Here is a 23979-nt window from a genome sequence, read left to right as displayed (position 1 = left end):
TTAGGCCGACCTTCTGGAACAGATTACAGCCAACAACCGAGGGTCCACTGTATAGGAAAGAGTAAGGTGATGAGGATAACAAAAAATATTAGGTGATGAAAGATTGGATATCAGATTGGAGAGAGAGAGTATGGAGGAGGTGAATGTATTCACATATTTGGGAGTGGATGTGTCTATGAAATGATAACAAATTCCCATTACAGGCAGCACACTCCACCAATATTCAAAACTCTAAACCTACTCACCATACAAAACATCCATACTTATTATTGTACCTATTACATACATAGAACACGTAACTCGGATATAAACCCTCCCCTCAAACGTCTCCTTACCAACCTCAACAGAACATATGACCATAACACAAGGCACAGATCACTCTTTGATATTCCTCGTGTCCATCTCACACTATGCAAAAACTCAATGTACATAAAAGGCCCAAAAATCTGGAATTCACTACCTGTGAATATAAAAGAAACACTGTTTATAAATTCAAGTCTCTTCTTAAAAATCTACAAGCACCAGACACAATGAGTCAGTGTGAAATGTTTGTAAGAGCACGGAGATTAATGCTCACTCCAGCATCAACAAAGCCACACTGACGATGTGTCAACCACCTCCTCCACTATTGCTTTAACCCTCGTATTTTTGTACAATTTCCATCTTCAATTCTATTGTATTTATTATTATTATTATTATTATTATTATTATTATTATTATTACTATTGTTATTATTAGCAGTAGCAGAAGTGTTTGATTCTTTGCTGTGTTCAAGAGTAAACATATGATGTCACCGTCCAATACTCTCCGAATAGCCATTCCAATATGCAGTCATGAATGGGTTTACATTATTTATACTGTAGTTTAATAGCAAATAATGAACAAACAAAACACTCACCACACAGTGGTGGGAGGGCTAGCTGCCAGTTGTGGGGGTCGGAGGGAGGGTAGTAGGGACTCACAGTGGTTGAGGCAGTGGTATTTAATACCATACATGTTATTAAACCATAACATGTATGCATTTAGTACAATTTATGACATTTTCATGTATTTTATGATTGTTCATGGTTCAGCAAGTTAAGGAAGCAGTATTGTATTATATTTCTCTACAATACATTCATGGTTTTTCAACATTCGCGAGGCTCTTGATCCCCTAACCCTCGTGAATGTTGAGGGAGACCTGTACCTGTAACAGGTCGAGGACGTTTGGACTGGGGACCAGAGGTGGGTCATCCTGAGCTGTGTGTACAATCTGTAAAACATCACAATGTAGGGGGAGGAACCAGAATCATAGTCAAAGTTGGGCAGGGCTCAGAAGTATCACAAGGGTCAGTCAGAATCATGGTGCCAGAGGTGGTCAATGAAATGTTACCAGGAGAAGGTACCGGGTTGGAAGAGAGGTCAAAAGAATGGACCGATGGCATGCAAAGGTCTATAATGGATACTGCAGAAGGGAAGGGTCTGGGAGGAGGAAATTCATGGGCATGGGCCTCTATGATAGGTTACTTTTTTCCTACTACAAAAATGGAGTGGGGGAAACATTAAAGGGTAGCTCCCAGGAGATATGAAAGGGACTGTATATCCCCTCCATGCCCAAGAGGACCCTCAGTGTGGCCAGTAGTACAGATGCAGCATGGGACCCATGTGCTACCCTACCTTTAATGCCGGTATGCTGGAAATCCAGAACAGTAAACTCACATCTAATGAATCACCTCATAAGACAAAAAAGAGGGTGGTCAGAAATCCATCGCAAGGTATACCTCCTCCGGTCACCACCTCCCGGAACTTACAGGCAGCTTCCAGAGATACACCAGTCACCCAAAGGACACCGAAAGCCACCCTCTAGGACTCTGGAGGGAGGATCACCACATCCCTAGATAATCCAGATTCCAAGGGCCTCAGCAGAATGGGACAGACTACAATACCTTTCCCAACCTAGGAGCTACAATTTCAGAGGGGAAGACCCCAAAGGCCAAAAGCAGAAAAGGAAAGAGAGGGGAGGGATGGGTGAAGGAGGTGGCATGTTCTGGAAGGATGGGGCAGGGGAGGGAGAAGTGGTGGGCAATAAGGTTCAGTAGGAGAAAGAAGACCAAAAGGCCCAATTCCTCAGACCAAAAGTCTCTTCACCATGGCAAGAAGCCCCCCCCCCCTTGAAGAGGTCAGCATCATAACAATGACAGGATGATCATCGACACTAACTGTAACCACATCCATCCCTTCAAAGATCAATGATACTCTCATGAATGACAGTGTTTAATGAATTTTATTTATGATATATTACATGGTAGTTACATTCCTGACAATGCAGTGTTAGATAAATCCATGTTATATAAACTGAAGAACTTATTTTTCCCATAAGGTTATGTTCCTGGAATCCCCCCAAAAGCCAAACAACTTTTTTTTAGACAGCCAGATCTCACAAAAATAAAAATGATAATGTTTTTGTTGCTTAAGTCTACAAATGCAACAGAAATATTATTATTTACCTTAAATTGTGGTTGGTGGTGTATGTCAGTCATTGTGAAGAGTGGAGATGCATCGTGTGGACCTACTGGGTTGAGGTGGATGACTGTTGGTTGTCGGCAGAAGTAGATGGTTGAGTTTCTAGTATGAAGTCAGTGGTTGTATTGGAGTGTGCATAAGTTGTGTAATGGATCTCTGGCTTCTTTTATTATTATAATCAAAAAGAAGTGCTAAACCACAAGGGCTACACAGCACTGCAGGGCAGGAAGGAAGCGAGGGTATCAGGTGGTAAATGGGAGATGGACGAGTAATAGGTTACGGAGAACAGCAGGGCAGTGGATAGTGAAAGGGTAGAGGGCAGCAAGAGATTGAGGTAGAAAGGTCTGAGGGGAGTGCAAAAGGTATCATCATCAGAGTTTGTGGAGTAAATCAGTCATTGTTAAGAAGTCAATGAGAGAGTCAGGATTAAAGGAGAGTCCATCAGCGAGAAGGGAAGGTAAAGAGAGAGTAGTAGAGCGGAAACGACATAGGAGGTAAATTCTGCGTGCTCGTTGATAGAGAGGGCAGTCTAACAGAATGTGGCTAATCGATACTGGAACTTGACACTTCTCACAGAGAGGAACAGGGTACCTCTCCATGAGATACCCATAAGTAAAACGAGTGTGACCAATACGAAGACGGGAGAGAGTAGTCTCCCAACCTCAGCACTGATGACAAGAAGACGGCCAGTAACCTATGCTCGGTTTAACAGAATGAAGTTTGTTACCGAGTAGAGTTGACCAACATCATTGCCAATGGGTGTGAAGGTGGGTAGCTATTACAACAAGATAGTCCGGAAATGGAACACCTCTATATGAAATTGGTAGGTCATGTACTGCTGACCATGCAGCAGTGTCTGCCTGTTCATTGCCCTGTACGTCAACATGACGAGGGACCCAACAAAAAACAATATCTTTATGCTTGGAAGAGATACGGCATAGCCAAAGCTGGATACAGAGAACTAGGGGGTGAGGTGTATCAAATTTCCGTATAGCCTGTAGAGCACTAAGGGAGCCTGAGACAACCACAAATGATGACACAGGCATAGATGTGATATGAATAAGTGCTGCAAGAATGGCATACAATTCAGCAGTAAAAATGCTAGCCGAAGATACTAAATGCCCTCGCACGATGCTGTCCGGAAACACTGCTGCGAATCCGACGTTGTCAGAAGATTTAGAGCCATCTGTGTACACTGCGATGGCATGAGAATGAGAGTGGAAGTGGTCAAGAAAAAGAGAGCGGGAAGCCACCATAGCCAGTTGGGCTTTGGAGCAAGGGAGAGAGAAAGAACAGACCTGAACAGCTGGAACTTCCCAGGGGGGTAGGGAAAGTGAGATGCTACATGAACATACAAAGGTGGTAAATGAAGGGAAGACAAGGGCGAATGTAGGCGAAGAGAGAAGGGATGGAGCAAACAGGGGCGGCGAACAAATAATGTCTACTAATATCAGTGACAATTCTATAAATGGAAGGATTGCAGAGATCGTGAGAGTGTACAAAGTAGCGAAGGCAATGGGCATCACGGCGATCAGACAAGGATGGAACATTCGCTTCTGCATAGAGGCTCTCAACAGGGGAAGAGCAAAAAGCACCAAGGCATAAACGTAATACTTGGTGATGGATGGGGTTAAGGCTAGAAAGAGTAGCAGGAGAGGCCGCTGAATAGATCTGGTCACCATAATCGAGTTTCGATAAAATAAGGGCTGAGTGTAGGCGAATGAGAGTGCGACGATCAGCTCCCCATGAAAGATGAGCAAGGGTTTTAACCCTTTGTGGGTCGCCAGGCCCTCTCAGAGATTTGTTCTCAGGGTCCCCAAAATTTAAAAAAAAAAAATTATTTTTTCTTATGAAACGATAGAGAAACTTTTCCCGATCATAATGACACCAAAAGTATGAAATTTGATGGAAAACTTACGGAATTGTGCTGTCGCGAAGTTAGCGGTCTCAACGATGTTTACACAACGGCGATTTTGCCCACTTTGAGCCGTATTTTCGGCCAATTTCAGTGTACTAGTCAACAAAAATCGTAACTACATGTATTTTGCTAGAATTCCATTTTTCCTATTGAATGAGTACAAGAAACCACCCATTTACTTATTTCAACTACCCAAAAAAGTTGTCAGAATTTAGCAATTTTGCCAATTTCACACAAATTTCAAAAGATGCCAATTTCCAAATAGAGTCCAGAATAAACAAGAAAGACATTCCTAGCACTAAAATAACATTTCCTTTGTTCATTAGTCACATCCCCAGGCCCCTCTTATATTTCTTTTGCTTTCCACTTTGAATTTTTATTCTCACAAAAAATAGAAGATTTACTGTTATGCAGACTACTGTAATAATGTAGAAATGGTATAAATAATACCAGCTCACATGTGAAAGAATATTAGATTCATCAGTTGACGTGTATTGGATGCGTGGCATGATTTGTTGATTTTGAACTTGGGCAAAAATCAAACATTTCTGCTATTTTGAGCTCAATTTCAAGGTAATTTTTATTGTGAAACCAGTCAAAATCATCTCAATTTCTGTAATATGTCTTCCATTCTATAAAATAAGACCAGGAAAACTAGAATACAACCATAAATACCATACGAAAATACAGTGCAAAGTCGCTGTTTTAAACCAAAAACACGGTCAAAGTTTTTTTTTTTTCTCATTACGCACCGTGTGCTGCAGGATTTTTTTTATGCTGCACACACTTACCACATAGACCCATTCTTTCATATGTAGGCCTACCAGCTTTCTCTTGCTAGATTTGAGGGAGCTAGAATTTATGTGTACTAGTACGTCAAAAACCCTTGCGCGTAAGCCATACTAGTACAGCCGAAACCCCGAGAGGGTTAAGAAGGTTCAGCAGGCTGTGACAAGTTGAGTTCAGAGAGGTAATGTGGGGTTTCCAGGATAGCCTATGGTCAAAGAGAAGGCTTAGAAACCTGAATATAATATGTTCAGGGATACAGGAGCCATAGAGGTACAAAGGATGATCAGAGATGACAGAGCATCTAGTGAAAGTAATTTGGTGAGTTTTGGTACTGGAAAATTTAAACCCATGCGCGGTGGCCCAATTGGAAACACGGTCAACCGCATGCTGGAGAGAAACTGTAATGAGGTGACAGTCAGCGCTTGCAAACAGCTCCTGCACAAGCAATAGCGAAGTCATCAACATAGAGTGATGACCAAATATTGGATGGAAGAACAGAGGCCAAATCATTCATAGCAAGGAGAAAAAGTGTTGTGCTCAGAACACATTCCTGAGGGACACCTTCAGCTTGGCCAAAGTCCAGGGAGAGCACATTATTGACTCGAACAAGGAAATGTCTGCCAGTTAAAAAGTTCTTAAGGAAAGATGGTAGATTGCCTTGGAGGCCTAAGGAGTGGGCTTGGACCAAAATATTATACCTCCAAGTTGTGTCATATGCCTTCTCAAGGTCAAAAAATATGGCAATAACTGAGTGGTTATTTGCAAAGGCATTACGAACATACGTATCCAAGCGTAGTAAGGGGTCTATGGTAGAACGGCCCTTATGAAAGCCATATTGACGAGTAGAAAGACTGTTGTGTGTCTCTAAATACCACATAAAACGTCTATTTACCAGACGTTCCATCACTTTGCAAACTGCACTGGTAGGAGCAACGGGACGATAGTGGGAGGCTTCATGTCCCGTAGTACCCAGTTTGCAGAAAGGGAGAACAATGGCAGATTTCCACAACTGTGGAAGAACTCCTTGTGACCAAATAAGATTGAAAAGGGCTGACTGATGTAAATGTAACATACATAAGAGCATAAGAAACGAGGAAAACTGCAGGAGGCCTGTTGGCACATACTAGGCAGGGCCTTTACAATTCATCCCACTAACAAAACATTTGCCCAACCCAATTTTCAATGCTACCCAAGAAATAAGCTCTGATAACTCTATCCACTCACATGCAAGTCCCACTCAAATCCAACCCCTCTCACTCATGCATTTATCCAACCTAAATTTGAAATTACCCAAAGTCCTATGAATGTCGTAAGGCCCAGCTGTCGATGATCGGCAAACTGAGTGTGTTGCCTCCAGTTCCTGAAGTGTAAAAGGCACATTATACTGTTCCTCTCTGAGAGAAGAAAAGTCCAAGGGTGCTAACTCTCTGGCAGACTTTGAGGAAAGAAACGAGGGGCATAGATGGAGCCCCAGAGAAATACAGACCAGATGATTGCCAATTTCAATGGCAACATCAAGAGGGTTTGCTATATCAACACTGGCAACCTGCAGAACAGGAGCCGGGTCAGGAGAATATTTACCATTCAGTTTCCGTACTTTTTTCCAGACTGCATTCATAGAGGAAGCAGAGGTGATGGTGGAGACATAATCTCGCCAGCAAGTGCGTTTAACGTCACGGATGACACAGCGAGTGATCGCACGCTTCTGCTTAAAATCAAGAGGTCTCTCAGTGGTTCTATTGTATCGGTACCTGCCCCACGCAGCGCATTTCAAACGTACTGCACGAGCACAAGCAGGAGACCACCAAGGCATGCATTTCTGAGAATGCCTGCCCGAGGTTTGGGGTACAGAATGAGAAGCTGCGGTTAAAACTGAGGACGAGAAGAGGTGTAAAAGTTCATCAATTGAGGATGAAGAAGGAACCTCACTAAAAACAAACAGTTAGTTGTGAGTAAAGGTCCCAATTTGCCTGATCAAATTGCCAGCGTGGGTTACGAAGAGGTGGTGAATATGAAGGGGAAGTAAGAATGATTGGAAAATGATCGCTGTCATGTAAATCCGGGAGAACAGACCAGGTAAAGTCTAGTGCGGCGGAGGAAGAGCAGACTGAGAGATCGATGCAAGAGGATCAAAATGGATGTGAGTACCTGTATTTAAAACATGGAGGGGGTGGGAAGCAAGAAAAGCCTCTAACTGAATGCCAGGGCAATCACAGTGAGACCCCTCTCAGAGGAAATGATGGGCATTAAAATCGCCAAGTAACAGAAGTGGTGGTGGTAATGACGAAACAAGAAAGGCAATATCCGGGATAGGTAATGATCGAGAAGGAGAGAGATACAAAGAACACAGTGTATACCACCTATGCAGGTGGATACGGGCTGCTGTGTAATGCAGCGAAGTACGAACAAATAGTTGATGGTACAGAATATCAGTGTGTAGAAGAAGGGCACTTTCATTAAAGGTCCCATTTGAGAAAGGATCCGAAAAATACAATAAATTATAGCCTGAGATGGGATAGATAACAGCAGAGTGTAATTTTGGTTCTTGTAAGTGAACACCAACAAGGGAAAATTGGGAGAGCAACGTCTGAAGCTCACCCCAATTACCCGAGGCCGCGTATATTCCACTGTAAATAGGCCATGATTGACAATGATAAAGATACTAGAAATCCGCAGGTAAGGGTACTTACGGCCTAGAGGGGTTAGAAAAGTCCACATGCGGTGGCAGCGGAAAATGTTCAAGAAGCGAAGAAACGATGCGCTGTGAAGAAAGGAGTTGCGCAGATGGAGAAGAGGAAAGAGAAGGAACAGAGGGTGGATCAGTGTCAATTGATGGTTTGGTCTCTGCAATATATTCAGAGATTGCTTCAAGTGTTTCAGAGTTCAGAGACGTCATATGGGAGACAATACTGGAGATGGAAGGAGGAGGAGTTTGAGTAAAGATCAGAACTGTAATGGACTGTACCAAGGTAGGGGGGGGAGCGAAAGGGTTGACAGAACTGGAGAAGTGTGGGAGGGGACAGAAGAGGCAGAAACCTGGGAGGTGGCAGAAGAGGAAGAAATTTGGGAGGGGACAGGGGAGGAAGGCACAGTACGAGGAGGAGGATGAACCTCCACACTTGTAACAGAGCCAGTGAAAGGGGAAGACCCAGGTACAGAGACTGGGAAGATAAATTGTGGAGGTGATGAAGGGAAGGAGAGGTTAAAGGAGATTTTTTGGACTTCTGAGAAGTAGAGGGATGATTGGGAGGAGGTGTCGTACGAGGTCTTGTTGATACCGGGGTTTGTGAGGGAGAACACGAAGAAGTGAGAACAGACTGAGGTGTTGAAGTAGGGACGTCTGAGCCCAGCACAGCAAAAGAATTAGATACAAGAGTAACTATGGGAGGGGCAACCGCAGAGGAGGCTGCAGAAGATGGGACCCCAGAAGTGGGGGGGATGTTTTGAAACACGAGAATAAGAAACACAGGGTAGTCTCCCTTGGAGGCGGAGATGAGAAACTGCCATAGCATAAGGGAGACCTTCTGCCTCTTTGAGGCAATGAATTTCCCGTTCATTTAAGTAGACCTGGCAATGGCAAGAGTACGAAGGGTGAGCCTCATGACAATTAAGGCAAGAGGGAGGTTGACTGCAAGACGTATTAGAATGGTCATCGACACCACAGACTGGGCAATCGGCTACAGATCTGCAATATTTCACTGGGTGGCCAAATCGCCAGCAATTTCTACACTGTTGCGGTGTAGGGATCACCTTTTGAACTTGTAACCGATGTCCTGCTACATAAACAGAGAATGGGAGTTCACGGCTGTCAAAAGTTAAAAGAGCCACACTGGAAGGGTATCGTCTCCGCCCACGGGCAGGAAGTTTCAGGAGTTTCAGCTGTTCGAGAATGTCAATGCCACATGTCCAGAAATTCTGTTGGACTATGGTATAGGGCAGAATGACAGTACCACTACAAGAATTGAGAGAATGATGTTTTTCGATAGTGATAGAAATAGTATCGATATGTGAAAGAAGAGAAAGATCATGAGCTTGGGTAGCATTCCGGACTGTGATGATGCACGTACCACTCTTAAGAGCATGAAAGGAAATATCTCTACCAACATGGCGTAGGAGCGCTTTGCCAATACTATGGTTGGAAAGATAGGCAGTAGAAGAAGTCGGTCTTAAAGTAAAGAATTTAGTCCATTGTGTGGTCCGAAACTGAGTGTGGAGAGAGAGTGCAGGATGTGTCAGTCTTTTCCGAGAAGAATGGGAAGGTAACAAAGTAACATCATCAGGAGATTGTTGTTGGCATTTAGAAGTGGGACCAGAGTTGGTCCGACGTGGGACGGGCTGGCTATTCGAAAATTGTCACACCGTAGAGGGAGAGGCCGGAAGCATAGTCAAAGGAGAGCGGAGGTCAGACGAATCAAAGGAGTCAGTTGAAACCCTGGCACCTGAAGCGGGTGACGAAACAGCAGCAGCAAGAGGTACAAGGGCCTTAGGAGTGTCCGAAGAGTGGTCAAAAGACGAGGCGAGGTCAGAACGGGGTGCGGTAACAAGAAGGGGCCCAGGGGTAGTGGGATCATGGATTGGGAACTCCATGGTTAGGTTACTTCTTTCTTTTTGTTTTTTAAGAAAAAAAAGAAAGAGGAAAAGAAAATAAAAATAAAAAAAAGAATAAAAAAAGGGGGGACCGGGGAGGGATAGTTCCTAGGAGGAATGAAAGGGCCGGAAATCTCAATCCGCGCCCAAGAGGACCTCAGCACCGCAAGTAGAGCAGATGCAGCATGGAACCCGTGCCATACCCTACCCTTCATGCCAGTAAACCAGCAATCTGGGATAGCAACCTCACATCTGCCGAGCTACCTCGGTGGACAAAAGAGAGGGCGGCCGGATATCTGCCACAAAGCATACCTCTCTCGGCCACCACCCCCGGAATCCGAAAGGTGGCTTCCAGAGATACACCCATTGCCCGAAAGACACCCAAAGCCACCCTCCGGGATACCGGAGAGGGATCGGGACATCCCCAGGCGATCCAGATTCCACGGCAAACTACGCCACTGCCAAGAACCTCAATGGAATGGGATGGACCCCGGTACCCTTTCCCCTACCTAAGAACTAGCGCGCCTGAGGGAAAAAAATCCCAAAGGCCAAAAAGAGGAAGGGCAAAAGGGAGGGGTGGGGAGGAGGAGGAGGAAAGGAAAAAGGGGAGGATGGGATAGGGAAGGGGGAATGGGGGGTAATTAGGTTCAGTCTGAGGAAGGAGACCGACAGGTCTAATTGATCAGACCAAGAGCCTCTTTACCATGCCAAGGGGCCCCCGTTGAAGAGGTCTGGCTTCTTTTACCCTGCAGTATATTATACATTATTCCAAAAGCTTGGTACTGCCAGGTTAGAGTCAGAGTACATTAATGCACCTGGTTTTTTCATCACTTTTCTTCTGTAGTTACACTTGAATGACTTAATAACTCCCTGATCCAGTGGTTGTATTAAAGATGTATTTGGAGGTAAAAATACAACTTTTACATGTGGGGACACATCCAGCAAAGCTTCTGGATGAGTACGGGAATTATCAAGAATGAAAAGAGCCTTGAATGCAAGGTTCTTGCTGTGCAGGTAAAACTTAACTTCAGGAATAAAATGATGCTTAAACCAGTCAATAAATATTTCTTCTGTCATCCATGCTGACTGATTTGACCTCCAAATTACTGGTAAGGTGTTTTAACCCTTTCAGGGTTTCCGACGTACTAGTATGTTTTACGCACCAGGGTTATTGACGTACTAGTATGCGTAAATTCCAGCGCCTTCAAATCTAGCAAGAGAAAGCTGGTAGGCCTACATATGAAAGAATGGGTCTATGTGACCCATAGACCATGTTTTCAGTTTAAAACAACGACTTCGCATTGTATTTTCGTATGACATTTATGGTTGTATTCTAGTTTCCCTGGTCTCATTTTATAGAATGGAAGACATATTACAGAAATTGACATGTTTTTGATTGGTTTCACAATGAAAAGTACCTTGAAATTGAGGTCAAAATAGCAGAAATGTTCGATTTTTGCCAAAATTCAAAAGTAAACAAATCATGCCAAGCGTCCAATACATGTCAACTGGTGAGTCTAATATTCTTTCACAAGTGCAATGATATTTCTACACTAATGCAGTAGTCTGCATAACAATAAATCTTCTATTTTTTGTGAGAATAAAAATTCAAAGTGGAAAGCAAAAGAAATGTAAGAGGGGCCTGGGGGCATGACTAATGAACAGGGAAAATGTTATTTTAGTGCCAGGAATGTCTGTCTTGTTTATTCTGGACCCTATTTGGAAATTGGCATCTTTTGAAATTTGTGTGAAATTGGCAAAATTGCCAATTTCTGACCACTTTACTGGGTAGTAGAAATCAGTAAATGGGTGGTTTCTTGTACTCATTTGATAGAAAAAATGAAATTCTAGCAAAATAGTTATGATTTTTGTCAACTAGTACACTGGAATTGGCCCAAAACAGGGCTCAAATAGGGCAAAATCGCCAATGTGTAAACATCGTCGAGACCTCTAGCTTTGTAAGAGCATAATTCCGCAAGTTTCCCATCAATTTTCATACTTTTGGTGTCCTTATGATTGAGAAAAGATTCTCTATCAATTCATAAGAAAAATTTTTTTTTTTTTTCCAAAAAATTTTCGACCCTGAGAACAAGATTAGGAGAGGGCCTCTCGACCCTGAAAGGGTTAATCTACACCTTTCAAAGCACAAGGATTCTCAGTGGTAAATAATGATGCATTTACACTTGAAATCACCTGACTCATTACCACAAAGGGGTAAGGTGAAAGAATCCTCTGCTGCCTTGAAGCCTGGTGCAGCACCGTGGAGACGGTAGTCTCACTCACAGTCAGGCAGCGGCCTGAGCTAGGGAAATATCCCATGGGTGACACTCCAAATTTTCTCCCCTCCCACTAACCGAACCGTGTTAAGTTAATTTTATAAAGTGTTGTATAAAATAATGCCACAATTTTTCAACAGTGTAATAACAAAAATGTGCCAAATAAATTCGTGTAATATGAGAATCTACTGCAATGAACTAGACAAGTAGAAATAAAAGAACCTCTATTTTTAAGTGCACTACACAAATAGGAAACATCTAACTTATATTTTTAAGTGCATTAGCATGTAAGAATAAACTATTATTTTTAAGTGTATTTCTGTCTTCCCTTACTGTTATTTTAGATCTGTGCTATTTTACATGATAAATATTTCCCATGTATATTTCTAACAGAGTATATGCTCCTCTCGGGTTTTCCTGCTCAAATGACCAGTCATAAGAGATTTTATAACAAAATTGTCTTAAAATGTCATTAAAACATTTCACATTGCTTTGTATTCTCTCTTATACATGAGTTATCATATGATGTACTAGGTCAGTTTTGTGGGAAAAACTTTCCGGACACCTTGAACATTGATATGACTGCTCTGTGTTGTGATCTTTCAAGTGATTTTCAAATTCTAATTTTTGTGAAAAGCTTCGTGAGCACCGTGAACAAGTGTATGTTTTTTCCCAATCATGAATTTTTTTATGTAATAATAAACTTGTTTCACTTGAAAAGCCCTTCTGACACTCTGAACACTTGTATGGTGTTTCCCTTGTATGAATTTTAAAATGTTCTTCTAAACTTTCTTCTATTGAGAAGCTTTCCTGACACACTGAACACTTGTATGGCGAGTCTCTTAAATGAATTTTAAAATGTTCTTCTAGACTTTCCTCTGCTGAGAAGCTTTCCTGACATTCTGAACATTTGTAAGGTGTTTCCCTTATATGAATTTTAAAATGTTCTTCTAAACTTTCTTCTACTGAGAAACTTTCCTGACACTCTGAACACTTGTATGGTGTTTCCCTTATATGAATTTTAAAATGTTCTTCTAAACTTTCTTCTGTTGAGAAACTTTCCAGACACTCTGAACACTTGTATGGTGTTTCCCTTATATGAATTTTAAAATGTTCTTCTAAACTTTCTTCTACTGAGAAACTTTCCTGACACTCTGAACACTTGTATGGTGTTTCCCTTGTATGAATTTTAAAATGTTCTTCTAAACTTTCTTCTGCTGAGAAGTTTTCCTGACACACTGAACACTTGTATGGTTTATCTTCTTCATGAAGTGTCATGTGCTGAACTAAAAGAGAGTTACTTGAAAATATTTCATGACACTCAAGACACTCGTGTATTTTTTCTACTGTATGAATCTTTAGGTGATTCACAAGAGAAGATTTTTCTGAAAACTGTTTTACACACACTGAACACTGAAATGGCTTCTCTCCAGTATGAAAGCGCATATGTTTTACCAGAGAACCTTTTGCTGTAAATAATTTTGTACACACTGCACACTGATATGGCTTCTTTCCAATATGCCGTTTCATATGTGAATTCAGGCAATCCTTGCGTCCAAAGCCTTTATAACACACTGAACACTGATAGGGTTTCTCTCCTGTATGAGTTCTCTCATGCTGTTTGAGTACATATTTATTAATAAAGTCTTTTAGACACACTGAACAATGATATGATTTCTCTCCTTCATGAACCTTCTGATGTTCATATAGTGAGGATTTTTCTAAGAAGTTTTTGCGACATCCACGACACTGATATTGCTTCTTTCCTGTATGAATTCTCATGTGATTATTTAGCGCAGTTTTGCCACTGAAGGCTTTCAGACACACTGAACATCGATATGGTTTATGTCCTATATGAATTCCCTGATGTCTATTTAGTGAGGATTTATCAGCGAAAACTTTCTGACACACTGAACACTGATATGGCTTCTCTCCTGTATGAATTCTCTGATGTTGTTTCAGTGAGTATTTAAGAAGAAAGTCTTTCTGACACACTGAACATTGATGTGGCTTCAGTCCGGTATGAATTTTCTTATGTTGATTTAGTGAAGATTTATCCCTGAAATCTCTCAGACACACTGAACACTGATATGGCTTGTCTTCTGTATGAATTCTCAGATGTTTATTTAGTGAGCATTTATCCCTGAAATCTTTCAGACACAGTGAACACTGATATGGTTTCTCTCCCGTATGAATGCTCTCATGTTGTCCTAGTGAGTATTTATTCCTAAAGTCTTTCTGACACACTGAACACTGATATGGCTTCTCTCCTGTATGAATTTGCTCATGTTTATTTAGTGAGGATTTTTTCCTAAAGTTTTTCTGACACACTGAACACTGATATGGCTTCTCTCCTGTATGAATTTTCTCGTGTTCCTTTAATGAGGATTTACTGATAAAACCTTTCAGACACACTGAACAATGATACGGCTTCTCTCCTGTATGAGTAATGTTATGTCTTATGAGTTCATAATTAGTTGGAAAAACTTGTTCACAAACAGGACACTGATGGACTTTACTTACCACCTTCATGTTGAATTTATTTTATTTCAAGTTTTAACACTCAATAAACCAGTAATTCATTGTATGCTACGCACTCCTTCACATAACAACATAACTGTACTGCACATTTTGTATTCTCTGTCTCTATTGTCTCTTATTTAATACAGTCTCCAATGTAGACTTTTAAAAAGCATAATAATATTGACAACTGATGGGCAATTCTTTTCATGTAAATAAACTCTTGTAACCAATACAAATTTATGCGAAAAAAATCACAAAAATATTTCTTTTGACTATCAAATACTGCAATGTATTTTTGTTTGTAAATTTTAATAAATAATGTATTAAATTTCAGTAATGTGTGAGCTCTTTTCTCCTTAACTAATATTATTTTTTAAATTCCTTGGTACAAAAATTGAAATAGATGTTAAAATCAGTTTTGAAAAATGTTTGGAATATTCTGATGGAGCAATAATGATGTTTAAGTTGGTGCTGGTGTAGGTGGTGTAAGTTGTTTAAGTGGGTGCTGGTGAAGGTGGTGTAAGCTGTTTAAATGGGCACTAGTGTAGGTAGTGTAAGCTGTTAAGTGGGTGCTGGTCTAGGTGGTGTAAGCTGTTTAAGTGGGTGCTAGTGTAGGTGGTGTAAGTTGTTTAAGTTGGTGCTGGTGTAGGTGGAGTAAGTTGTTTAAATGGGTGCTAGTGTAGGTGGTGTAAGTTGTTTAAGTTGATGCTGGTGTAGGTGGAGTAAGTTGTTTAAATGGGTGCTAGTGTAGGTGGTGTAAGTTGTTTAAGTGGGTGCTGGTGTAGGTGGCATAAGCAGTTAAATTGGTGCTGGTGAAGGTGGTGTAAGCTGTAAAGTGGGTGCTGGTGTAGTGTAAACTGTTAAGTGGGGTGTAGGTAGTGTAAGTTATTTAAATGGGTGCTGGTGTAGTGTAAACTGTTAAGTGGGGTGTAGGTAGTGTAAGTTATTTAAATGGGTGCTGGTGTAGGTGATGTAATTATAAATATTCCAAAAACACTTCAATCTTATTTCATCATAAATTAATTGCATGTATACTAATTATTTCAAAGAAATAATTAAAAATAAGAAACACTCAGGTTTTTAAACACAGTTAATGGAACGGTTATGACTAAAATTATAATAATAGGGGTAAGACTTATTTTTATAATAGGGATAAGACTATGTCTAATATTTTCATAGTAGGGGCATGATTATAGCCAATATTTTCACAAAAGGGGCAAGACTAGGACTAACATAATAGTTTCAAGGGAGGTAAGAATACAGAAATAGTTACTTAAAATAGTTATGAATTAGGATTTTTTAATATTGTCTTTCACATTATTAAATGTGAGAAATAATGTGTACACTGAACCACATTTTCTGTTACCTTAATTCCACAGAAAAGTTAGAAACTAGATTTTCTAAACAGTTCAGTCAAATATTGACAACTGGAACACACACATAATTATTGATATTATTGAAGATGTGCTGACAGTAGTTGTACTCAGTGCTTCAGTGTAGTATGTTTTATTAAACTTGGTGCTGACAGCTGCTGTAGTCAGTCCTTCAGACAGTGTAGTATGCTTTATTAAACCTGGTGCTGACACTAGCTGATCTCACTACTTTTCCCATTTTCTTAACTGGATGTCAGCATGGTATGTTTACTGACACTGTAAACACCAACTGTAAAAGAGAAGTTGAATGAAACATTTTTATAAATCTATTTCTGCTAAGATATCAACAACGTTAGATATACTGGACATGTTTATTTTACAAAGAAAACTGCACATCATTTATAAGGCCATTCTTTTACTGAAAGAGTAAACCCTTGTGATTTATGGTTCGATCTCGGGTATGGGTGGAAACATGAGAACATGTTTCCGTAAGACACCAGCTGTCCACGTTCACCTATCAGTAAATTGGGTACCTAGGTGTTAGTCGACTGATGTAAGTTGCATCCTGGGGAAAAAATTGACCTAATTTGCCAGAAATGCTCTGCATTGATGTCAGCTAGGCCTGTATACCTGGTACATGTAATTGTAGAAATAAAGATTGGACTCATGCACCTTGTGCAGATATTCAGGGATCATCTACAAGAGATATTAAACCAGCGAAGTGTTTTTGGTTGTGCCCAAATGAGACAGAACTGTGGAATAAAAGCACACTGCTTTTAAAAATATCAAAGCCGCCTTCATAAAAAATATAAGAGAATTCTATAACAGATGGAAAAATAAAAAAAACTGGGTCAGATAGTGTTATTGCCCCTGGAACAAATGGTGTCCTGGTAGACAGTAACTGTAAGAATAGAGAAATAAATGGTGGCCTGGAGGGAAACAGGAGCTCTAGTGGGGAAACAGGTATAGACAAGGTAAAGGACATGCAAAAACAAATGTTACAAACTAGCAATACCACGGGAGATAGTAAATAAGGGGATGCCCCGAGAAATAATGAAGCTAAATTACCAGAAATAACTGATGAAGGCTCCAGTGTTAGTACTGGTGCTGAAGATAGAAATGAGATAGAAAACTACGCACCAGTAGGCAATAGTCACATAAAACCAAGGCAAACAGAAACCAGGCTTATGCAAATTCTATGCACTTGGTATCCGCAGGCATGTAATATTTGGAAAAACAGATGGGACGTGCAACTTTGACCACCCTAGGAAATGCCGTGCCCATACGAAAATAGGAAAATGCAACCTCCCTTCCTGTAATCTTTTCCACCCTGAAATGTGTCACTGTTCACTTCAGGAAAGACAGTGCTATAACTTATATTGCCAGGAACACCACCTAAAGAACAAGAAGATAAAAAATCCTAGTTAGCCAGAGCTACTCCAGAGGGAGAGGTTTTTTTTAGCACAAGAAAGGGAAAAGAGCTGGCAGGAAATGGCAGAAATCATACACTAACTCCAATCATTTCAGGAGTGGAATCACAGTTGATGGCCTCCACTCCAAAACAATAAGATAGTACTACCAGGAATAAAAGACCACCACCCCCCCCCAAACCACCAATCGAATGACATTCATCTTTGCAAATATACAGGGTCGAAAGCCAGCAATAAACAACAAAATACCTCTCACCCATGGACTGCTTACAAATTATCAAATGTAATGTTTGCAGTCTTCACAGAGACCCACATCAAGGATCACTTGGACAATGAAATATGGATTCCGGGTTACAAACTATACATATGTGACAGTGTGAAAAGGCAAAAGGGAGGGGGGGTTGGCCTGTATATCACAGAGTCACTTACATGCTCAGAGCTATTAAATGCCTTAAATGTAGTTGAAGTTTTAGCAGTAAACATCGAGAACCAAAACCTGGTTATTGCAGTTGTATACAAGCCTCCGGATGCAAAGTTCCAGCAATTCCAGGAACAGCTTTTGAAAATTGACCACTGTCTGGAAAATCATCCAGCTCTTGCCCCCAACATCTTGCTCATGGGGATTACAACTTAAGGCACCTAAAATGGAGGAATATAGCAAATAATGTTGTAGCAGAGATAACACCAGGAGGCACTTCAGATGAAAACTTGCACACACACAAGCATTTAAGTCTCTGCACCAAATTCTCATTAAACTAGCAAATAACAGAGCCTACAAGATTGGAGAATATGCTGGACCTCATCTTCACTAACAATGATGATTTGATGTGAAATGTCATCATATATCAAAAACAATATACTCAGATCACAACATAATAAAGGTCCAGACATGTATGCACAGGGCCCCAGACCAACAAAATGTGATCAGTCACGAGGGAGCCTTCACCAAATTCAACTTCAATAACAAAAACATGAGGTCGGACCAAGTAAACCAAGTACTAAATGACATAAACTGCGAAGATAGCCTAAGAAACACGGATCCTAACCTATGTCTAGACAAATTAACTCTGTGGCACTTGAGGTATGCTCAAGGCATATTCCCTTAAGGAAAAGGAGACAATGTAAACTAGAAAAAGAAAGGTGCTCCCTATACAGGTGAAGGCAAAGAATAACAGAGTGGCTAAAAGACACCAATATATCTTCAATATGTAGGGAGACACTGGTCAGAGAAATAGCAAACTTCAAACTAAAGCTAAAGAAATCTTACAGGAGCCAAGAAATGTGGGAAGAACTAAAAGCCATAAATAAAACTGAAAGAAACCCAAAGTATTTCTTTTCTTATGCCAAATCAAAGTCGAGAACAACATCCAGTATTAAGCCCCTACTTAACCCCTTCAGGGTCCAAGGCCAAAATCTGAAGTGGTGCTCCAGTGTCCAAGAAATTTTGAAAAAAAAAAAAAAAAAAAAAAAAAAATATTTTTCTTACAGAATTAAAGAGCATATTTTTGTGAAGGTAATAAGACAAAAAAAAAATTCTGATCAGTACTTACCGAGATACAGTGCCAAGAAGTTTGTCGAAAATGATGTGGCGGCAACATCGACGAATTCCACAAACGCGCATTACATTATTTTGCGGTTTTTGTTGTTTTTTCTTTTCTTTTCCAATTTTTTCTATTCCTACTAACATTTGGGGCCTGAGAGACCAATACTGTATATAATGTATATATATAAACTCACTGTATTGAACACAATAACCGCACTAAAGTTATTATCATATTATTGTTTACCACTGTTGTTTATTACAATAAACATGCACAAATCTTGTATAATACTAACGTTCTATCATATATTTACATATTTACAATCACTGGACATGGTTTTAGAACTGCTGGAGCTTGTGGAACTCCTTGAAACAAGGCACCATGCACAGAGGCACCTTACATTCCTCACACATAAACCGAGTGTCTTTGCATCTTTGTTGCCGTCTTTTTGTTTGTGCACAGACGATGCATCTCTTCTGAGCAAATTTCTTCTGAGTTGAAGGAAGTTGTATTATGAAATGATCACCTTCCCTCCTCAAACGCTTGGGTATATCCTGAGGAATTCGAGGACCGTGTTGTATAGCAGGTGTTGTTACCTGGTACTTCATTATGAGTTGTCTGACAAGACAAACAAAATTCACCATATGGTGGTCTGTTGCCAGTCTTTATTTGGTACATATTATATGCATTGAGCATTGAAATGTTCATGAGATGGAAGAAAAGTTTCATGTACCACTTGTAACTCTTACGAACACAGTCAACAAAACCAATCTGCATGTCACATTTGTCAACCAAGCGCATGTTTAGTGTATAATCAATCACTGTCACTGGTTTTCAAATACATTCATTAGTCACTCGATCAACTTTGCCACTGTCTTGCATTTCATTACGGTGAATGGTTGTCAACAATGTGACATCTCGTTTGTCATGCCACCGTAATGCCATGATGTCATTGGCAGTAAACACCTGCACGTCATCACCACGAGCACCTGCGTTGAGCCTGGGCATATGTTTACGATTAGAACGCACTGTGCCACACACATCTGTCTTGTTCACTCGCATGAAATCACTGTGTACCAGTTATCGGTATATAATGTATGCCCCTTACCAAGATAAGGTGCCATCATGTTTCTCACTACGTCACCTGAGATACCCAATAACATCTTGGTATCTTTCAATGTTTTACTACCCGTGTATACAACAATATCCAACACCAGGCCACTGTCACAATCACAGAGTACAAACAGTTTTATACCAAAGCGTTTCCTCTTGCTCGGTATATACTGCTTGAATGACAGTCTACCTTTGAACAAAATCAAAGACTCGTCAATTACAAGATTCTTGAATGGATAAAAGTATATGCTGAACTTTTGTTTGAGATACATGAAAACATTTCTAATCTTGTATAACCTGTCACTTCTGTCAGGCCTGGTTTTGTCAGAGAAGTGCAACATACGTAAGAGTAGGATAAACCTGTTCACTGGTATGATTTCACTGAAGACCGGGGTAGAAATTAGCCGATCTGTGGACCAGTATGCTTTTATATTATGCTTATAGACGTGAGGCATAAGCATTATTGTTGCAAAAAGCAAATACATTTCTGCAACAGTCGTCTCTTTCCACCTGTGTAGTCTTGACTGTGGTGATAAGATCGTATTTGCCATGGTGTACTCAAAATACTTATTACTTTCCCTGACAATAATTTCCATCAATGGCTGGTCAAAGAATAATTCAAAGAATTCCAGTTCATTGGCCGTGGTTCCAAGGGGACAAGTAGGTAGAATTCCACTTGGAGAATCATCAAAGTGGTGAGGCTTGGGAACAAAATTGGGATTTTGCTGCCAATCCCACACACGGTTTGCTGGTGGATACTGGACATCATAGGCTGGTTGTGCGGGTGGTTGTGGTTGTGGTGGGCTGGTGGCTGGCGCTCCGCTTTGTCCTTGAACTGACAAGTCAGCAGCGTGGGTCCCAGCGTGGCCTGGTGAGTCACGCATGGTGGTGCCACTACCATCACCACTAACACCATCCACTGATGCCTGTGGTCTATCCATGCCAAGTGTAGCCACATCATCCTCACTATCACTACCTAAAACTGGTGTTGGGCCACGGGATGTACTCCGGGATGTACTCCGTCCCCTGGGCACAGCATAGAGTACACTACCCGAGCGCATGCGGCGGCGAACATACCGACGCTTCACTGGTGAATATGATTCCTCACTATCACTACTCGATTGATCGTCGAGCGCAATAAAATCACAGTCCACGTCACTATCATCATCGTTACTGAAGTCAGAGGCCTGGCCACGCGAAAATATTAGTTTTCTCTTGCGATGAGGAACAACCGACCGTGAGTCACAAGTGCCCACACCAGAGGTAGAAGGTTGAGGATCGTCAGGGTTTTCTGCACTATTATCGATATCCTGGTCATTCTTTTCGGTCACTAACTGATCAAAGCCGTAGAATTCGTCTTCATTTCCACTTCCATCAGTGTCAGAACTATCAGATAGGAAGAGGAGAGTCCCAATTTTCTGGGGAGTGAGAGCTGACTTGCGACGAGGCATGGTGAACAAGGGTAACTGAGCCGGCGTTCCCACAATGCTATGCGGGCGCCTAGATTTTTTGTTTATGGCGCACACCCACCATGCAGACCCGTTCTCTCACATGTAGGCCTATGAGCGTTTTTGTGCTAAATTTGACGGCGCTAGAATTTTGGCGTAGATCTACAGTTTGGACACTCAACGTAAAGCCGTTGATCTACGGGACGGACCCTGAAAGGGTTAAACAAGATGGGTCCTACACAGATGACAGCAAGGAAATGATTAAGCTACTCATGTCCCAATATGACTTGGTTTTTAGCAAGCCACTAACCAGACAAAGTCAAAGATGTAAATGAATTTTTTATCAGACAGAATTTGGTAGACACAAACCTATATGATATTATCCTGATGCCAAATGACTTCAAAAAGGCGATAAATGACATGCCCATGCACTCTGCCCCAGGCCCAGACTCATGGACCACTGTGTTCATCAATAGGGGGCCTATTATGTGCTTTTAACATACTATGGAGAGGGAGCATGGACACAGGGGCCATCTCACAGCTGGTAAAAAACTAGACATAACCCCACTCTACAAAGGAGGGAGTAAAGCAAGAGTAACGAACTACAGACCAATAGCGCTAATGTCCCATATCATAGAAATCTTTGAAACGGTTCTAGGAAGCAAGTTCCCTACCCATCTAGATACCCATCAGTTACACAACCCAGGGCAGCATGGGTTTAGAGTAGGTTGCTCCTGTATATCCCAACTACTGGACCACTATGACAAGGTCCTGGATGTTCTAAAGACAAAAAAAAAAAAAAAAAAGGCAGATGTAATATACACAGACTTTGCAAAAGCATTTGACAGGTGTGACCACAGTGTAATAGCACAGAAATGTGTGATAAAGGAATAACAGGAAAAGTTGGTAGATGTATCTAGTATAATTTCCTAACAAACAGAAAACAAAGAGTACGTACTAATAAACAGAGTAAAGTCTGAGGCGGCTACAATGTAAAGCTCTGCTCCACAAGCCACAGTACTTCCTCCCATCTTGTCCCTCATCCTCATATCTGACAGAGACAGTGCCATGTCTTCCATTGCAGATGACATTCGAACTTGCAAGACAGTGTCCTCCAATGAAGACACTGCATGACTCCAGGTGGATATCAACTAAATCTTTAAATGGGCTGCAGGAAACAATATGAAGTTCAATGATGAGAAATTTCAACTACTCTGATATGGAGAAAGTGAGGAAATCAACAATACATCTGAGTATAAAATAAATTCCAACCACACAATAGAGTGAAAAACTAATGTAAGAGACCTGGGAGTGATCATGTCGGAGGATCTCACCTTCAAAGACCATAACATTGTATCAATCGCATCTGCTAGAAAAATGACAGGATGGATAATGAGAACCTTCAAAACTAGGGATGCCAATCCCATGATGACACTCTTCATGTCGCTTGTTCAATCTAGGCTGGAATATTGCTGCACACTAACAGCACCTTTCAAGGTAGGTGAAATTGCTGACCTAGAAAATGTACAGAGAACCGTCATGGCACACACAACTGTGATAAAACACCTCAATTACTGGGAACTCTTGAAATTCCTAAACTTGCACTCCCTAGAATGCAGGCAGGAGAGATACATGATCACATATACTTGAAAACTCCCAGAGGGATTAGTACCAAACTTGCACACAAAAATCATTCCCTATGAAAACAAAAGACCTGGCAGACAATGCAACATCCCCCCATGAAAAGCAGGGGTGCCACTAGCACAATAAAAGACAACACAATAAGTGTCAGAGGCCCAAAACTGTTCAATTGCCTCCCAGCACATGTAAGGGGGATTATCAATAGACCCCTGGCTGTCTTCAGGCAGGCACTGGACAGGCATCTAAAGTCAGTACCTGACCAGCCAGCCTGTGGTTCATACAGTGGTTTATGTGTGGCCAACAGTAACAGCCTGGTTGATCAGGCCCTGATCCACCATGAGACCTGGTCACAGACTGGGCCACGAGGGCGTTGACCCCCGGAGCCCTCTCCAGGTAAACTCCAGCACAGTGTCATCAGCAAAGAGCAACTGTGACAATTCCCACTTTGTGTTAGATTCTTTATCCTTTAACCCCACACCTCTTGCCACACCTGAGCATTCACTTCTCTTTACAACTCCATCTATAAATATACTGAACAACCATGGTGACATCACACATCCCTGTATAAGGCCTACTTTTACTGGGAAATAATCTCCCTCTCTCCTAACATAAGCCTCACTATCCTCATAAAAATTCTTCGGTGCTTTCAGTAACCTACCACTTATTCCATACATTTGCAACATCTGCCACAGTGCCCTCCTATCCACCCTATCATATGCCTTTTCCAAATCCATAAATGCCACAAAAGCCTCTTTATCCTTATTTGGTCTACACACCCCCTACCCTTTCTAAAGCCTCCTTCTTCAATCTACAATCCTGTTGTCCATCTTACTTTTAA

General features: G+C 41.2%; 1 protein-coding gene across 1 annotated transcript in view; it reads right to left on the bottom strand.

The window, feature by feature from the left end:
• The window catches only part of LOC128697886 (zinc finger protein 594), a 108767-nt gene that overhangs the window by 46976 nt on the left and 37812 nt on the right, over positions 1–23979 (bottom strand). Inside the window, exon 2 of the mRNA XM_070080401.1 lies at positions 12583–16257. Coding sequence (XP_069936502.1) covers positions 12583–14604 — 2022 coding nt within the window. The 5' untranslated portion in view covers positions 14605–16257. The remainder of the gene's footprint in view (positions 1–12582; positions 16258–23979) is intronic.

The sequence above is a fragment of the Cherax quadricarinatus genome, unplaced genomic scaffold, assembly GCF_038502225.1.
Source record: "Cherax quadricarinatus isolate ZL_2023a unplaced genomic scaffold, ASM3850222v1 Contig401, whole genome shotgun sequence".
Lineage (NCBI taxonomy): Eukaryota > Metazoa > Arthropoda > Malacostraca > Decapoda > Parastacidae > Cherax > Cherax quadricarinatus.
This window is presented reverse-complemented; position numbering and strand designations above follow the sequence as displayed.